This window comes from Salmo salar, chromosome ssa03, assembly GCF_905237065.1.
Source record: "Salmo salar chromosome ssa03, Ssal_v3.1, whole genome shotgun sequence".
In the NCBI taxonomy this organism is placed as follows: Eukaryota; Metazoa; Chordata; class Actinopteri; order Salmoniformes; family Salmonidae; genus Salmo; species Salmo salar.
In genome coordinates this window covers 103,369,942-103,387,441 of record NC_059444.1, presented here as the reverse complement: position 1 = coordinate 103,387,441, position 17,500 = coordinate 103,369,942, and the positions used below count along the sequence as shown (strand labels likewise).

At 41.8% G+C, this 17,500-nt stretch overlaps 1 protein-coding gene across 1 annotated transcript in view; it reads right to left on the bottom strand.

Moving 5' to 3' along the window:
- Positions 1–16,656, bottom strand: part of LOC106593134 (NLR family CARD domain-containing protein 3-like) — a gene marked incomplete at its 5' end in the record, with an annotated part of 25,316 nt that extends 8,660 nt beyond the window's left edge. The window contains 4 exons of the mRNA XM_045716102.1: positions 6,486–6,609; positions 13,078–13,251; positions 14,237–16,028; positions 16,437–16,656. Coding sequence (XP_045572058.1) covers positions 6,486–6,609; positions 13,078–13,251; positions 14,237–16,028; positions 16,437–16,656 — 2,310 coding nt within the window. The remainder of the gene's footprint in view (positions 1–6,485; positions 6,610–13,077; positions 13,252–14,236; positions 16,029–16,436) is intronic.
- Between the last annotated feature and the right edge of the window lie 844 nt (positions 16,657–17,500).

Sequence of the window (17,500 nt, the reverse complement as noted above, 5' to 3'; positions counted from 1 at the left end):
TCACAGGACACACACACACACACACACACACACAGCATATAACCTTGTCCAAGTGGTGGTCAGAATGTTTGTATTAACTAGCCTGAAAAGTCCAACATGTCTGATATGAACATTGACATAAACCCTCTACATACTTGAGTTTCTCCAGTCTGCAGTGTGGATCCTCCAGTCCAGCAGAGAGCAGTCTGACTCCTGAGTCTCCTGGGTGATTGTAGCTCAGGTCCAGCTCTCTCAGGTGTGAGGGGTTTGACCTCAGAGCTGAGACCAGAGAAGCACAGCCTTCCTCTGTGACTAGACAGCCTGACAGCCTGCAAAGAGTCAAATCATATTAAAATCACACTGCTATTCTTTGGTGGTGAAAATAGTGGCAGTATATTTCTTCAACATATTCAGATATATCAGTGTCCTGAAACCTGCCATATCTACTCATAAATTAAAGTATCATATTATAAATTACAAATTATCAAAGTTTTTCCTGCAGATAGAAACATGTATAGTACAAATATTTGAGTAGACTGACCAGACCAGTTTAAAAGCAGTATCAGTCAAAAGACAGACAGTGAGGTATCAGATTTAGATTGTATTGAGTATACAGTCCACACCATATCTATTTTGACAGTGAAGATAACATTTTAAATGTGGCTCTAAACTCCAACATTTTGGATTTCAGATCAAATGTTTCATATGAGGTGACAGTATATAATCCTCCTGTGAATGATAGTTTTGCCTGCCTCACTAATGATGCCTTTTTGCCGTTTCCCTGCCTGTACTGTTGCCTTTTTGGACCCCCTGTGTATGACCTTCTGCCTGCCCCTGGACCCAGCTACCTGCCTCCTCCTGTGGTCCTTTACAATAAACACCTGCTGAGCCCTGCGCTTGAAACCAGCTCTCTGTCTCCCATCGTGTTCATTACAGATGGTGACTGGAGTCATTTTATTTACAAGTGAGTAGATAACATGTTTCTAAACACTACTAAAAGCATCCTGATGATGCCATGATTAAGAAAAATCATGAATGAATCATGAATAATAGTGAGAAAGTTACAGAAGCTACAACAAAACATGCTAACCTCTCACCATTACCAATAACAGAGGCTACAACAAAACATGCTAACTCCTCACCATTACCAATAACAGAGACTACAACAAAACATGCTAACCTCTCACCATTACCAATAACAGAGGCTACAACAAAACATGCTAACCCCTCACCATTACCAATAACAGAGGATACAACAAAACATGCTAACCTCTCACCATTACCAATAACAGAGGCTACAACAAAACATGCTAACCTCTCACCATTACCAATAACAGAGACTACAACAAAACATGCTAACCTCTCACCATTACCAATAACAGAGGCTACAACAAAACATGCTAACCTCTCACCATTACCAATAACAGAGACTACAACAAAACATGCTAACCTCTCACCATTACCAATAACAGAGGCTACAACAAAACATGCTAACCTCTCACCATTACCAATAACAGAGACTACAACAAAACATGCTAACCTCTCACCATTACCAATAACAGAGGATACAACAAAACATGCTAACTCCTCACCATTACCAATAACAGAGGCTAAAACAAAACATGCTAACCTCTCACCATTACCAATAACAGAGGCTACAACAAAACATGCTAACCTCTCACCATTACCAATAACAGAGGCTAAAACAAAACATGCTAACCTCTCACCATTACCAATAACAGAGGCTACAACAAAACATGCTAACCTCTCACCATTACCAATAACAGAGGCTACAACAAAACATGCTAACCTCTCACCATTACCAATAACAGAGGCTGCAACAAAACATGCTAACCTCTCACCATTACCAATAACAGAGACTACAACAAAACATGCTAACCTCTCACCATTACCAATAACAGAGGCTACAACAAAACATGCTAACCTCTCACCATTACCAATAACAGAGGCTACAACAAAACATGCTAACCTCTCACCATTACCAATAACAGAGGCTACAACAAAACATGCTAACCTCTCACCATTACCAATAACAGAGGCTAAAACAAAACATGCTAACCTCTCACCATTACCAATAACAGAGGCTACAACAAAACATGCTAACCTCTCACCATTACCAATAACAGAGGCTAAAACAAAACATGCTAACCTCTCACCATTACCAATAACAGAGGCTACAACAAAACATGCTAACCTCTCACCATTACCAATAACAGAGGCTACAACAAAACATGCTAACCTCTCACCATTACCAATAACAGAGGCTGCAACAAAACATGCTAACCTCTCACCATTACCAATAACAGAGGCTACAACAAAACATGCTAACCTCTCACCATTACCAATAACAGAGGATACAACAAAACATGCTAACCTCTCACCATTACCAATAACAGAGACTACAATAAAACATGCTAACCTCTCACCATTACCAATGTATTTATTTATAAGCACCTCACATTGTGGTTACTCACTACATGGTAGATATTCCCTCAGCGAAGTATGGCAGTTCCATGCAGGTTTCCTCACCAAGTCCAAGGCAGCACAGCTACCCATGCAGACAGTACTCCTTAGTAACCGATATCCCCATGGCAACACGAACTCGTTAAGCTTCCCAAGCAATTATCTCCCGGTGTCACACGATGCTAGGCTAACCTCTAGCTGGCTAATACCTCCACAACGAGACGGTAGCTTCAGTCTTTACTAAGTTTTAGCTAAATTATAACAACTCTTTTATTAAATAAAACATGTATTTCCCTTCATGTCTTAGTAGCTATGGGTTTTGTTGTAGTTCTGTCGTCTTCTTTTATAATTTTTCTTCACCAACCGTCCTGAGGTAAAACGTCCATCCTTTCATCAACGTCTTTTTCCCTCCCGTTAACCAGGTCAACTCCCATTGGCCACAACTTAACAAGCGACCTTATTGGTCAAAACGTAAACTTCAAAGTAAAACAAACTATTCACTTATACATTAAATAAATATTTCTTCAAAAAGCATAATGCATTAACAACATTACAGTTTAGGAGAAATTCAATCATCTTTTAAATATAATACCAATTAATTATAACAAATAAACTCAATACTTGGTTCAAACAAGGGTATTACACAAACATACAGTCAATAATACAGTAGAAAATAAGTCTATATACAATGTGAGCAAATGAGGTGAGATAAGGGAGGTAAAGGCAAAAAAAGGCCATGGTGGCAAAGTAAATACAATATAGCAAGTAAAACACTGGAATGGTAGACATGCAGTGGAAGAAAGTGCAAAGTAGAAATAGAAATAATGGGGTGCAAAGGAGCTAAATAAATAAATACAGTAGGGGAAGAAGTAGTTGGGCTAAATTATAGATGGGATATGTACAGGTGCAGTAATCTGTGAGCTGCTCTGACAGCTGGTGCTTAAAGCTAGTGAGGGAGATAAGTGTTTCCAGTTTTAGAGATTTTTGTAGTTCGTTCCAGTCATTGGCAGCAGAGAACTGGAAGAAGAGGCGGCCAAAGGAGGAATTGGCTTTGGGGGTGACCAGTGAGATATACCTGCTGGAGCGCGTGCTACAGGTGGGTGCTGCTATGGTGACCAGTGAGCGGAGATAAGGGGGGACTTTACCTAGCAGGGTCTTGTAGATGACCTGGAGCTAGTGGGTTTGGCGACGAGTATGAAGCGAGGGCTAGACAACGAGAGGGTACAGGTCGCAGTGGTGGGTAGTACAGTGGGGGAAAAAAAGTATTTGATCCCCTGCTGATTTTGTACGTTTGCACCCTGACAAAGAAATGATCAGTCTCTAATTTTAATGGGAGGTTTATTTGAACAGTGAGAGACAGAATAACAACAAAAAATCAAGAAAAACGCATGTGAAAATATTATACAATTATTTGCATTTTAATGAGGGAAATAAGTATTTGACCCCTCTGCAAAACATGACTTAGTACTTGGTGGCAAAACCCTTGTTGGCAATCAGAGGTCAGACGTTTCTTGTAGTTGGCCACCAGGTTTGCACACATCTCAGGAGGGATTTTGTCCCACTCCTCTTTGCAGATCTTCTCCAAGTCATTAAGGTTTCAAGGCTGAAGTTTGGCAACTCAAACCTTCAGCTCCCTCCACAGATTTTCTATGGGATTAAGGTCTGGAGATTGGCTAGGCCACTCCAGGACCTTAATGTGCTTCTTCTTGAGCCACTCCTTTGTTGCCTTGGCCGTGTGTTTTGGGTCATTGTCATGCTGGAATACCCATCCACAACCCATTTTCAATGCCCTGGCTGAGGGAAGGAGGTTCTCACCCAAGATTTGACGATACATGGCCCCGTCTATCGTCCCTTTGATGCAGTGAAGTTGTCCTGTCCCTTAGCAGAAAAACACCCCCAAAGCATAATGTTTCCACCTCCATGTTTGACGGTGGAGATGGTGTTCTTGGGGTCATAGGCAGCAATCCTCCTCCTCCAAACACAGCGAGTTGAGTTGATGTCAAAGAGCTCCATTTTGGTCTCATCTGACCACAACATTTTCACCCAGTTGTCCTCTGAATCATTCAGATGTTCATTGGCAAACTTCAGACGGGCATGTATATGTATTCTTGAGCAGGGGGGACCTTGCGGGCGCTGCAGGATTTCAGTCCTTCATGGCGTAGTGTGTTACCAATTGTTTTCTTGGTGACTATGGTCCCAGCTGCCTTGAGATTATTGACAAGATCCTCCCGTGGAGTTCTGGGCTGATTCCTCACCGTTTTCATGATCATTGCAACTCCACGAGGTGAGATCTTGCATGGAGCCCCAGGCCGAGGGATATTGACAGTTCTTTTGTGTTTCTTCCATTTGCGAATAATCACACCAAATGTTGTCACCTTCTCACCAAGCCGCTTGGCGATGGTCGTGTAGCCCATTCCAGCCTTGTGTAGGTCTACAATCTTGTCCCTGACATCCTTGGAGAGCTCTTTGGTCTTGGCCATGGTGGAGAGTTTGGAATCTGATTGATTGATTGCTTCTGTGGACAGGTATCTTTTTTACAGGTAACAAGTTGCGGTTAGGAGCACTCCCTTTAAGAGTGTGCTCCTAATCTCAGCTCGTTACCTGTATAAAAGACACCTGGGAGCCAGAAATCTTTCTGATTGAGACGGGGTCAAATACTTATTTCCCTCGTTAAAATGCAAATCAATTTATAACATTTCTGACATGAGTTTTTTTGGATGTTTTGGTTGTTATTCTGTCTCTCACTGTTCAAATAAACCATTAAAATTATAGACTGATCCTTTCTTTGTCAGTGGGCAACGTACAAAATCAGCAGGGGATCAAATACTTTTTCCCCCACTGTATATGGGGCTTTGGTGACAAAACGGATGGCACTGTGATAGACTGCATCCAATTTATTGAGTAGGGTATTTGGAGGCTATTTTGTAAATGACATCGCCGAAGTCGAGGATCGGTAGGATGGTCAGTTTTATAAGGGTATGTTTGGCAGCATGAGTGAAGGATGCTATGTTGTGAAATAGGAAGCCAATTCTAGATTTAACTTTGGAGTGGAGATGCTTATAGTGAGTCTGGAAGGAGAGTTTACAGTCTAACCAGACACCTAGGTATTTGTAGTTGTCCACATATTCTAAGTCAGAACTGTCCAGAGTAGTGATGCTGGACAGGCGGGCAGGTGCAGGCAGCGATCCGTTGAAGAGCATGCATTTAGTTTTACTTGTAGTTAAGAGCAGTTGGAGGCCACGGAAGGAGAGCTGTATGGCATTGAAGCTCGTCTGGTTAGTTAGTTAACACAGTGTCCAAAGAAGGGCCAGAAGTATACAGAATAATACCAATAACAGAGGGGGTCTGATCTTTGTGCCTCTGTAACTTTCTCATTCATCATCATTCACGATTCATTCATGATTATTCATAATCATGGTAGCATCCACATGAATGTAGAAGTGTTCAGAAACATCTTCTATTCTTACTGACAATACAAGTGAAGTGACTCCAAAATGACAGGACATTATTCACCGTTCAGTTTCTATTAGGAAAAACATCTTCCAAAACACAACCAAGACAAACTGCAAATGCATTCAACAAGTTTGTAGAATCACAAGCTTGATGTAATCACTGCAGGCATGGAATATGGTACAACTACTAAACTTATGACTACTTTAATACAATATAAGTGAATTTGTCCGAATATGTACAACTTTTTTCAAATGGGAGAACTAAATACATAAAGTGCTTTCCTTTCTTAACAGTAACACAGCTATGTATGAAAATACCCTCAAATAAAAGGTCACATTCTGTACTGTCACCTAATATGAAACATTGTATCTCAAATCCAAAATGCTGGAGCATAGCACCACATTTAAAACTGTAAGCTTCACTGTCCAAACACATATGGTGTGGACTATGTGTGTCTGGTAAACACATGTGGATCTGGTGAACAGTTATCACTTGTTGACCAACTACAGGAATACTGACCTCAGAGTCTCCAGTTTACAGTGGGGATTCCCCAGTCCAGCAGAGAGCAGCTTCACTCCTGAATCCTTCAGGTCATTGTTACTCAGGTCCAGCTCTCTCAGGTGTGAGGGGTTTGACCTCAGAGCTGAGACCAGAGAAGCACAGCCTTCCTCTGTGACTAGACAGCCTGACAGCCTGCAAAGTGTCAAATCATATTAAAATCCCACTGCTATGCTTTGGTGGTGAAAATAGTGGCAGTATATTTCTTCAACATATTCAGATATATCAGTGTCCTGAAACCTTCCATATCTATTCGTAAATTAATGTATCATCATTAAAAATGACAAATGATCAAAGTATTGCCTGCAGATAGAAACATATATAGTACAAATATTTGAGTAGACTGACCAGACCAGTTTAAAAGCAGTATCAGTCAAAAGACAGAGAGGTATCAGATTTAGATTGTATTGAGTATACAGTCCACACCATAGCTATTTTGACAGTGAAGCAAACGTTTTAAATGTGGCTCTGTACTCCAACATTTTGGATTTCAGATCAAATGTTTCATATGAGGTGACAGTACATAATGTCACCTTTTATTTGAGGGTATTTTAATACATACAGTTGAAGTCAGAAATTTACATACACCTTAGCCAAATACATTTAAACTCAATTTTTACAATTCCTGACATTTAATCCTCGTAAAAATCCCCTGTCTTAGGTCAGTTAGGATCACCACTTTATTTTAAGAATGTGAAATGTCAGAATAATAGTAGAGAAAATGATTAATTTCAGCTTTTATTTCTTTCATCACATTCCCAGTGGGTCAGAAGTTTACATACACTCAATTAGTATTTGGTAGCATTGCCTTTAAATGGTTTAACTTGGGTTAAACGTGTCAGGTAGCCTTCCACAAGCTTCCCACAATAAGTTGGGTGAATTTTTGGCCCATTCCTCCTGACAGAGCTGGTGTAACTGAGTCAGGTTTGTAGGCCTCCTTGCTCGCACACGCTTTTTAATTCTGGCCACACATTTTCTATAGGATTGAGGTCAGGCTTTTGTGATGGCCACTCCAATACCTTGACTTTGTTGTCCTTAATCCATTTTGCCACAACTTTGGAAGTATGCTTGGGGTCATTGTCCATTTGGAAGACCCATTTGTGACCAAGCTTTAACTTCCTGACTGATGTCTCGAGATGTTGCATCAATATATCCACGTAATTTTCCTACCTCATGATGCCATCTATTTTGTGAAGTGCACCAGTCCCTCCTGCAGCAAAACACCCCCACAACATGATGCTGCCACCGCCGTGCTTCACAGTTGGGATGGTATGATGGCTGTGTGGTCCCATGGTGGTTAGACTTGCGTACTATTGATTGAACGTGTTACCTTCAGGCGTTTGGAAATTGCTCCCAAGGATGAAGCAGACTTGTGGAGGTCTACAAAAAATTTTTCTGAGATTTTGGCTGATTCCTTTTCATTTTCCCATGATGTCAAGCAAAGAGGCACTGAGTTTGAAGGTAGGCCTTGAAATACATCCAAATTATGTCAATTAGTCTATCAGATGCTTCTAAAGCCATGACATAATTTTCTGGATTTTTCCAAGCTGTTTAAAGGCACAGTCAACTTAGTGTATGTAAACTTCTGACCCACTGGAATTGTGATACAGTGAATTATAAGTGACATAATCTGTCTGTAAACAATTGTTTCAAAATTACTTGTGTCATGCACAAAGTAGATGTCCTAACCGACTTGCCAAAACTATAGTTTGTTAACAAGAAATTTGTGGAGAGGTTCAAAAACACGTTTTAATGACTCCAACCTAAGTGTATGTACACTTCCGACTTCAACTGTATGTGATTGACGATTAAAAAATTAAATTCTGATGATGCCATGATTAAGAAAAATCATGAATAAATCATGAATCAGAATGAGTGAGAAAGTTACAGAGGCTACAACAAAACATGCTAACCTCTCACCATTACCAATAACAGAGGCTACAACAAAACATGCTAACCTCTCACCATTACCAATAACAGAGGCTACAACAAAACAGCTAACCTCTCACCATTACCAATTACAGAGGCTACAACAAAACATGCTAACCTCTCACCATTACCAATAACAGAGGCTACAACAAAACATGCTAACCTCTCACCATTACCAATAACAGAGGCTACAACAAAACATGCTAACCTCTCACCATTACCAATAACAGAGGCTACAACAAAACATGCTAACCTCTCACCATTACCAATAACAGAGGCTACAGCAAAACATGCTAACCTCTCACCATTACCAATAACAGAGGCTACAACAAAACATGCTAACCTCTCACCATTACCAATAACAGAGGCTACAACAAAACATGCTAACCTCTCACCATTACCAATAACAGAGGATACAACAAAACATGCTAACCTCTCACCATTACCAATAACAGAGGCTACAACAAAACATGTTAACCTCTCACCATTACCAATAACAGAGGCTACAACAAAACATGCTAACCTCTCACCATTACCAATAAAGGAGGCTACAACAAAACATGCTAACCTCTCACCATTACCAATAACAGAGGCTACAACAAAACATGCTAACCTCTCACAATTACCAATAACAGAGGGGGTATGATCTTTGTACCTCTGTAAATTTCTCATTCCTCATTATTCACGAATAATTCCTGATTATTCATAATCATGGTAGCATCCACATGAATGTAGGAGTGTTCAGAAACTTATTCTATTCTTACTGACAATTCAAGTGAAGTGACTCCAAAATGAAAGGACATTATTCACCATTCAGTTTCTATTCGGAAAAACATAATCCAAAACACAACCAAGACAAACTGTAAATGAATTCAACAAGTTAGTAGAATCACACGCTTGATGTAATCATTGCAGGCATAGAATATGGGACACATCACTAACTTTTGACTAAATTAATTTGTCCAAATGATTAAGACTTCTTCAAATGGGAGAACTAAACTCAGCAAAAAAAGAAACGTCCTCTCACTGTCATTTGCGTTTATTTTCAGCAAACTTAACATGTGTAAATATTTGTATGAACATAACAACATTCAACAACTATGACATAAACTGAACAAGTTCCACAGACATGTGACTCACAGAAATTGAATAATGTGTCCCTGAACAAAGGGGGGTCAAAATCAAAAGTAACAGTCAGTATCTGCTGTGGCCACCAGCTGCATCAAGAACTGCAGTGCATCTCCTCCTCATGGACTGCATCAGATTTTCCAGTTCTTGATGTGAGATGTTACCCCACTCTTCCACCAAGGCACCTGCAAGTTCCTGGACATTTTTGGGGGAATGGCCTTAGCCCGCACCCTCTGATCCAACAGGTCCCAGATGTGCTCAATGGGATTGAGATCCGGGCTCTTCGCTGGCCATGGCAGAACACTGACATTCCTGTCTTGCAGGAAATCACGCACAGAACAAGCTGTATGGTGGTGGCATTGTCATGCTGGAGGGTCATGTCAGGATGAGCCTGCAGGAAGGGTACCACATGAGAGAGGAGGATGTCGTCCCTGTAACGCACATCGTTGAGATTGCCTGCAATGACAACAAGCTCAGTCCGATGATGCTGTGACACACCGCCCCAGACCATGACGGACCCTCCACCTCCAAATCGATCCCGCTCCAGAGTACAGGCCTCGGTGTAACGCTCATTCCTTCGACGATAAACGGGAATCCGACCATCACCCCTGGTGAGCCAAAACCTCGACTTCGTCAGTGAAGAGCACTTTTTGCCAGTCCTGTCTGGTCCAGCGATGGTGAGTTTGTGCCCATAGGTGACGTTGTTGCCGGTGATGTCTGGTGAGGACCTGCCTTACAACAGGTCTACAAGCCCTCAGTCCAGCCTATCTCAGCCTGTTGCGGACAGTCTGAGCACTGATGGAGGGATTGTGCATTCCTGGTGTAACTCGGGCAGTTGTTGTTGCCATCCTGTACCTGTCCCGCAGGTGTGATGTTCAGATGTACCAATCCTGCACAGGTGTTGTTACACGTGGTCTGCGCTGCGAGGACGATCAGCTGTCCGTCCTGTCTCCCTGTAGCGCTGTCTAAGGCGTCTCATAGTACGGACATTGCAATGTATTGCCCTGGCCACATCTGCAGTCCTTGTGCCTCCTTGCAGCATGCCTAAGGCATGTTCACGCAGATGAGCAGGGACCCTGGGCATCTTTATTTTGGTGTTTTTCAGAGTCAGTAGAAAGACCTCTTTCATGTCCTAAGTTTTCATAACTGTGACCTTCATTGCATTTACATTTACATTTAAGTCATTTAGCAGACGCTCTTATCCAGAACGAATCACAAATTGGTGCATTCACCTTATGATATCCAGTGGAACAACCACTTTACATTAGGGCATCTAAATCTTTTAGGGGGGGGTTAGAAGGATTACTTTATCCTATCCTAGGTATTCCTTAAAGAGGTGGGGTTTCAGGTGTCTCCGGAAGGTGGTGATAGACTCCGCTGTCCTGGCGTCGTGAGGGAGCTTGTTCCACCATAGGGGTTCCAGAGCAGCGAACAGTTTTGACTGGGCTGAGCGGGAACTGTGCTTCCTCAGAGGTAGGGGGGCCAGCAGGCCAGAGGTGGATGAGCGCAGTGCCCTCGTTGCCTACCGTCTGTAAGCTATTAGTGTCTTAACGACCGTTCCACAGGTGCATGTTCATTAATTGTTTATGGTTCATTGAACAAGCATGGGAAACAGTGCTTAAACCCTTTTCAATAAAGATCTGTGAAGTTATTTGGATTTTTACGAATTATCTTTGAAAGACAGGGTCCTGAAAAAGGGATGTTTCTTTTTTTGCTGAGTTTAGATGCATAAAGTGCTTTCATATCTAAATGGTAAAAAATACAGTCTTGGCCAAAAGTTTTGAGAATGACACAAATATTAATTTTCACAAAGTCTGCTGCCTCAGTTTGTATGATGGCAATTTGCGTATACTCCAGAATGTTATGAAGAGTGATCAGATGAATTGCAAATAATTGCCAAGTCCCTCTTTGCCATGCAAATGAACTGAATCCCCCCAAAAAAGTCCACTGCATTTCAGCCCCTGCCACAAAAGGACCAGCTGACATCATGTCAGTGATTCTCTCGGTAACACAGGTGTGAGTGTTGATGAGGACAAGGCTGGAGATTACTCTGTCATGCAGATTGAGTTTGAATAACAGACTGGAAGCTTCAAAAGGAGGGTGGTGCTTGGAATCATTGTTCTTACTCTGTCAAACATGGTTACCTGCAAGGAAACACGTGTCGTCATCATTGCTTTGCACACAAAGGGCTTCACAGGCAAGGATATTGCTGCCAGTAAGATTGCACCTAAATCAACCATTTATCGGATCATCAAGAACTTCAAGGAGAGCGGTTCAATTGTTGTGAAGAAGGCTTCAGGGCGCGCAAGAAAGTCCAGCAAACGCCAGGACCGTCTCCTAAAGTTGATTCAGCTGCGGGATCGGGGCACCACCAGTACAGAGCTTGCTCAGGAATGGCAGCAGGCAGGTGTGAGTGCATCTGCACGCACAGTGAGGCGAAGACTTTCGGAGGATGGCCTGGTGTCAAGAAGGGCAGCAACGAAGCCACTTATCTCCAGGAAAACATCAGGGACAGACTGATATTCTGCAAAAGGTACAGAGATTGGATTGCTGAGGACTGGGGTAAAGTCATTTTCTCTGATGAATCCCCTTTCCGATTGTTTGGGGCATCCGGAAAAAAGCTTGTCTGGAGAAGACAAGGTGAGCACTACCATCAGTCCTGTGTCATGCCAACAGTAAAGCATCCTGAGACCATTCATGTGTGGGGTTGCTTCTCAGCCAAGGGTGTGGGCTCACTAACAATTTTGCCTAAGAACACAGCCATGAATAAAGAATGGTACCAACACATCCTCCGAGAGCAACTTCTCCCAACCATCCAGGAACAGTTTGGTGATGAACAATTTCTTTTCCAGCATGATGGAGCACCTTGCCATAAGGCAAAAGTGATAACTAAGTGGCTCTGGGAACAAAACATCGATATTTTGGGTCCATGGCCAGGAAACTCCCCAGACCTTAATCCCATTGAGAACTTGTGGTCAATCCTCAAGAGGCAGGTGGACAAACAAAAACCCACAAATTCCGACAAACTCCAAGCATTGATTATGCAAGAATTGGCTGCCATCAGTCAGGATGTGGCCCAAAGGTTAATTGACAGCATGCCAGGGCAGATTATAGAGGTCTTGAAAAAGAAGGGTCAACACTGCAAATATTGACTCATTGCTTCAACTTCATGTGATTGTCAATAAAAGCCTTTGACACTTATGAAATGCTTCTAATTATACTTCAGTATTCCATAGTAACATCTGACAAAAAATATCTAAAGACACTGAAGCAGCAGACTTTGTGAAAATTAATATTTGTGTCATTCTCAAAACTTTTGGCCACGACTGTATATGTATGAATACCTTTAAATAAAAGGTGACATTCTGTACTGTCACCCAATATGAAACATTCTATCTCAAATCCAAAATGCTGGAGCATAGCACCACATTTAAAACTGTAAGCTTCACTGTCCAAACACATATGGTGTGGACTATGTGTGTCTAGTAAACACATGTGGATCTGGTGAACAGTTATCACTTGTTGACCAACTACAGGAATACTGACCTCAGAGTCTCCAGTCTGCAGTGGGGATTCCCCAGTCCAGCAGAGAGCAGCTTCACCCCTGAATCGTTCAGGTCATTGTTACTCAGGTCCAGCTCTCTCAGGTGTGAGGGGTTTGAACTGAGAACTGAGATCAGAGAATCACAGCCTTCCTCTGTGACTCCACAGCCTGACAGCCTGCAACGAGTCAAATTATATTAAAATCACACTGCTATTATTTGGTGGTGAAAATAGTAGCAGTATATTTTTTTCAACATATGAAACCTTCCATATCTATTCGTAAACTAATATATCATAATTAAAAAATGATATGAGGATATTTTCATACATATCTGTTTCACCGTTTAGAAATGAAAGCACTTTATGTAGCTAGTCCCACCATGTGCAGAAGTTATAAGTATTCTGACCAATTAACTTATAGTGTATTAAAATAGTCAAAAGAGGCCAAAGGGGGTGAATACTTTTGCAAGCCACTGTATATACATAAAATTCTTTCATTTCTAAATGGTAAAACATGAATACTCTCAAAAAAAAGGTGACATTCTGTACTGTCACCTAATATGAAACATTCGATCTCAAATCCAACATGCTGGAGCATATCTCCAAAATGTAAACTGTAAGCTTCACTGTCCAAACACATATGGTGTGGACTATGTGTGCCTGGTAAACACATGTGGATCTGGTGAACAGTTATCACATGTTGACCAACTACAGGAATACTGACCTCAGAGTCTCCAGTCTGCAGTGTGGATCCCCCAGTCCAGCAGAGAGCAGCTTCACTCCTGAATCCTTCAGGTCATTGTTACTCAGGTCCAGCTCTCTCAGGTGTGAGGGGTTTGACTCCAGAGCTAAGACCAGAGAAGCACAGCCTTTCTCTGTGACTCCACAGCCTGACAGCCTGCAACGAAATCATCATGACTTCACAAACACACTGTTAATTTAACACCAGTAGTGTAGAAGGACAACGGTAGATGCATTTGGTTCATATTCCCAAATAACATATATATTCATCTTCTGTCTCCTAGAATTGTATGGTCATATTGTAATACTAGATTGAATATCTGATTCAATATGTTATGCAATATAATATTATATACATATTGTAATACATATAATATTTCTTCCTGATGATTAGTTCTTATATGTCATTTTATGTACTCACAGAACAGCTCTGGAGGCTTTGACCACTGGCAGCAGCCTCAGAAGACCTTCCTCTGATCTGGAGTATTTCTTCAGGTCAAACACATCCAGCTCCTTTTCTGAAGTCAGCAACACAAAGACCAGAGCTGACCACTCTGCAGGTGACAGGTTGGGTTTTGAGAGACTTCCTGAGCTCAGGTAGCTTTGGATCTCCTCCACTAGAGAATGGTCATTCAGTTCATTCAGACAGTGGAACAGATTGATGCACCTCTCTGGAGAGGGATTCTCCCTGATCTTCTCCTTGATGTACTTGACTGTTTTTTCATGGGTCTTTGAGCTGCTTCTTGTCTTTGTCAGTAGATCTCGTAAGTGCTTCTGATTGGACTGCAGTGAGAGTCCCAGAAGGAAGCGGAGGAAAAGGTCCAGGTTTCCCATCTCACTGTGTAAGGCTTTATCCACAGCACTCTTGTAGAAAGAAACTTCAGACTTGTCTCTGAACAGCGCAGAAAGGTTCCTGGACGTTGATTGCGGTTCGGCCATTAGATTCTCATTGTTGTTGATGAATGAGAGGAACACATATACAGCAGCCAGAAACTCCTGAATGCTCAGATGAACAAAGCAGTACACCTTGTCTTGGTACAGAACACATTCCTCTTTAAAGAGCTGTGTGCACAATCCTGAGTACACCGAGGCTTCATTGACATCAATGCCAGCCTCTTTCAGGTCTTCTTCATAGAAAATCAGATTGCCATTCACAAGCTGTTGAAAAGCCAGTTTTCCCAGTGACAGAATGCTCTCTTTATTCCAGTGTGGACCTGTCTCTTCTTCCCCAAGATACTTTTCATCCTTCTGTTTGGTATAAAACTCCACAAGGTGTGTGTACATCTCAGTCAGAGTCTTGGGCATCTCTTCTCTCTTATGTTTCAGCATGTGTTCGAGGACTGTTGCAGAAATCCAACAGAAGACTGGAATGTGGCACATGATGTGGAGGCTCCTTGATGTCTTTATGTGTGAGATGATTCTGCTGGCCAGGTCCTCATCACTGAATCTCTTTCTGAAGTACTCCTCCTTCTGTGGGTCATTGAACCCTCGTACCTCTGTCACCTGGTCAACACACCCTGAAGGGATCTTATTGGCTGCTGCAGGTCGGGTAGTTATCCAGAGGAGAGCAGAGGGAAGCAGATTTCCCTTGATGAGATTTGTCAGCAGAACATCCACTGAGGTTGACTCTGTGACGTCCCAACAGATCTTGTTCTTCTGGAAGTCTAGGGGCAGTCGGCACTCATCCAGACCATCAAAGATGAACACAACTTTGTACTTGCCGTAGTTGGAGATTCTTGATTGTTTGGTTTCCATTGAAAAGTGATTAAGAAGTTCAATCAAAGTGTGTTTGTCCCCTTTCATCAAATTCAGCTCCCGGAAAGGGAATGAAAATATAAATTGGACATCCTGATTTGCTTTTCCTTCAGCCCAGTCCAGAATGAACTTCTGCACAGAGACTGTTTTTCCAATGCCAGCGACTCCCTTTGTCAGCACAGTTCTGATAAGTTTGTCTTGTCCAGTTAAGGGTTTGAAGATGTCGTTACATTTGACTGCAGTCTCTGGTCTTGCTTGTTTCCTGGTTGTTGTCTCAATCTGTCTCAGCTCATGTTCATTATTGACCTCTCCTGTTCCACCCTCTGTGATGTAGAGCTCTGTGTAGATCTTATTGAGAAGTGTTGGGTTTCCTTGTTTAGCGATCCCCTCAAATACACATTGGAACTTCTTCTTTAGATTAGATTTGAGTTCACGTTGGCAAATCACAGCAAGCTCATCTGAATAAAGAAATACCACAGAGGATATTAATATTACATCTGTTTTCATGCCTACAGTATTGTAGGACTGTTATAAAGTTTAAATTATAATAATTTCTTCTCTTAACTGATTGTATAAATGTTTCCATTATGTTATTATTGGTATTATTGATGATATTATTAGTGTTGTCCCTCCCTCCTCTCTCTCTCTCTTTCCCTCTCTAATTGTCTCTCTGTCCTCTGTCTCTCCTCTTCTCTCTCTCTAAATTAATCACCACAACACATCCCTGCTGCTACTTGATGAGGTCACTAGGTGTTGCGTTAAGGCTGCTACAATATCATTGAGTTACACAGCTACTTTAGCTGTACTTTAGCTACAGCTTTTAAATGTTATAAAACAGCATTCAACATGTGGCAGACAGATCTTACATTTCTCCAGTGTGTCAGCAAGCTCCTTCTGGTTCATCTTCCTCAGGACGTGCAGTGTGATCTTCAGAGCCCCCTCTCTGGCACTGCTCTCCTGCTTCTCATCTTCAGCATCCACCACTTCCTTATCCTGCTTCTGACTCTCATAGCCTTCTGGGAGTTCTGGACTAAGAATCCTCTTGAACATCTTCAGCTCGTTCTTCACAAATGTCATCATTTTCTCTTCAAGCAACTGAAATAAATAAAGTAAATAAGTTAAGCAAGAGAAGAAATGCTTTCTCATTAACACAATAATGAATAATTGACAGATCAACTTTACTTGAGGAAAACAAAAACAAATGTTCATAACAGGACCACATACACTGAATATAGAGTCCAGGTCTGTTTGATGACTCTGGGAAGACTGACCACTGAGAATCTCTGACTCTGATCTCTCCTGTTGGTTTCTGTGGACAAAACATGAGATTACATCTCCTCATCCAGGGAGTACACACACACACACACACACACACACACACACACACACACACACACACACACACACACACACACACACACACACACACACACACACACACACACACACAGGGAGGGAATATTGTGTTTGTTTAATATTGTTTTAGGACTATGAAAATGGACTAAAGGATTAGCCTATGGATTATGAAAACAACCAAAAGAAAATGGGAAAATGGGAGAGGAGAAATGACTAGAGACAGTGTTGTTTAACTCACTGACCATGACCCATGAGTTCTTCTTACCTTTGTTCAGTAGAAAAGTCTCCCTCTCTAAAGGATATAGGTTCAACCATAGACTGGTCACTCTTCATGGACACACAGCTGGGTACAGGGGAGGCTGGTGTCTCCTGCTTGATTGGACTTCAACACAACAGAGACAAACATTACATCTCTCATCTACTCTGATCTCAGATGGGAAACATAAGAAGAGCTCTGGATCAGACAGACAGACAGACAGACAGACAGACAGACAGACAGACAGACAGACAGACAGACAGACAGACAGACAGACAGACACAGAGACAGACACAGAGACAGACAGAGAGAGACAGA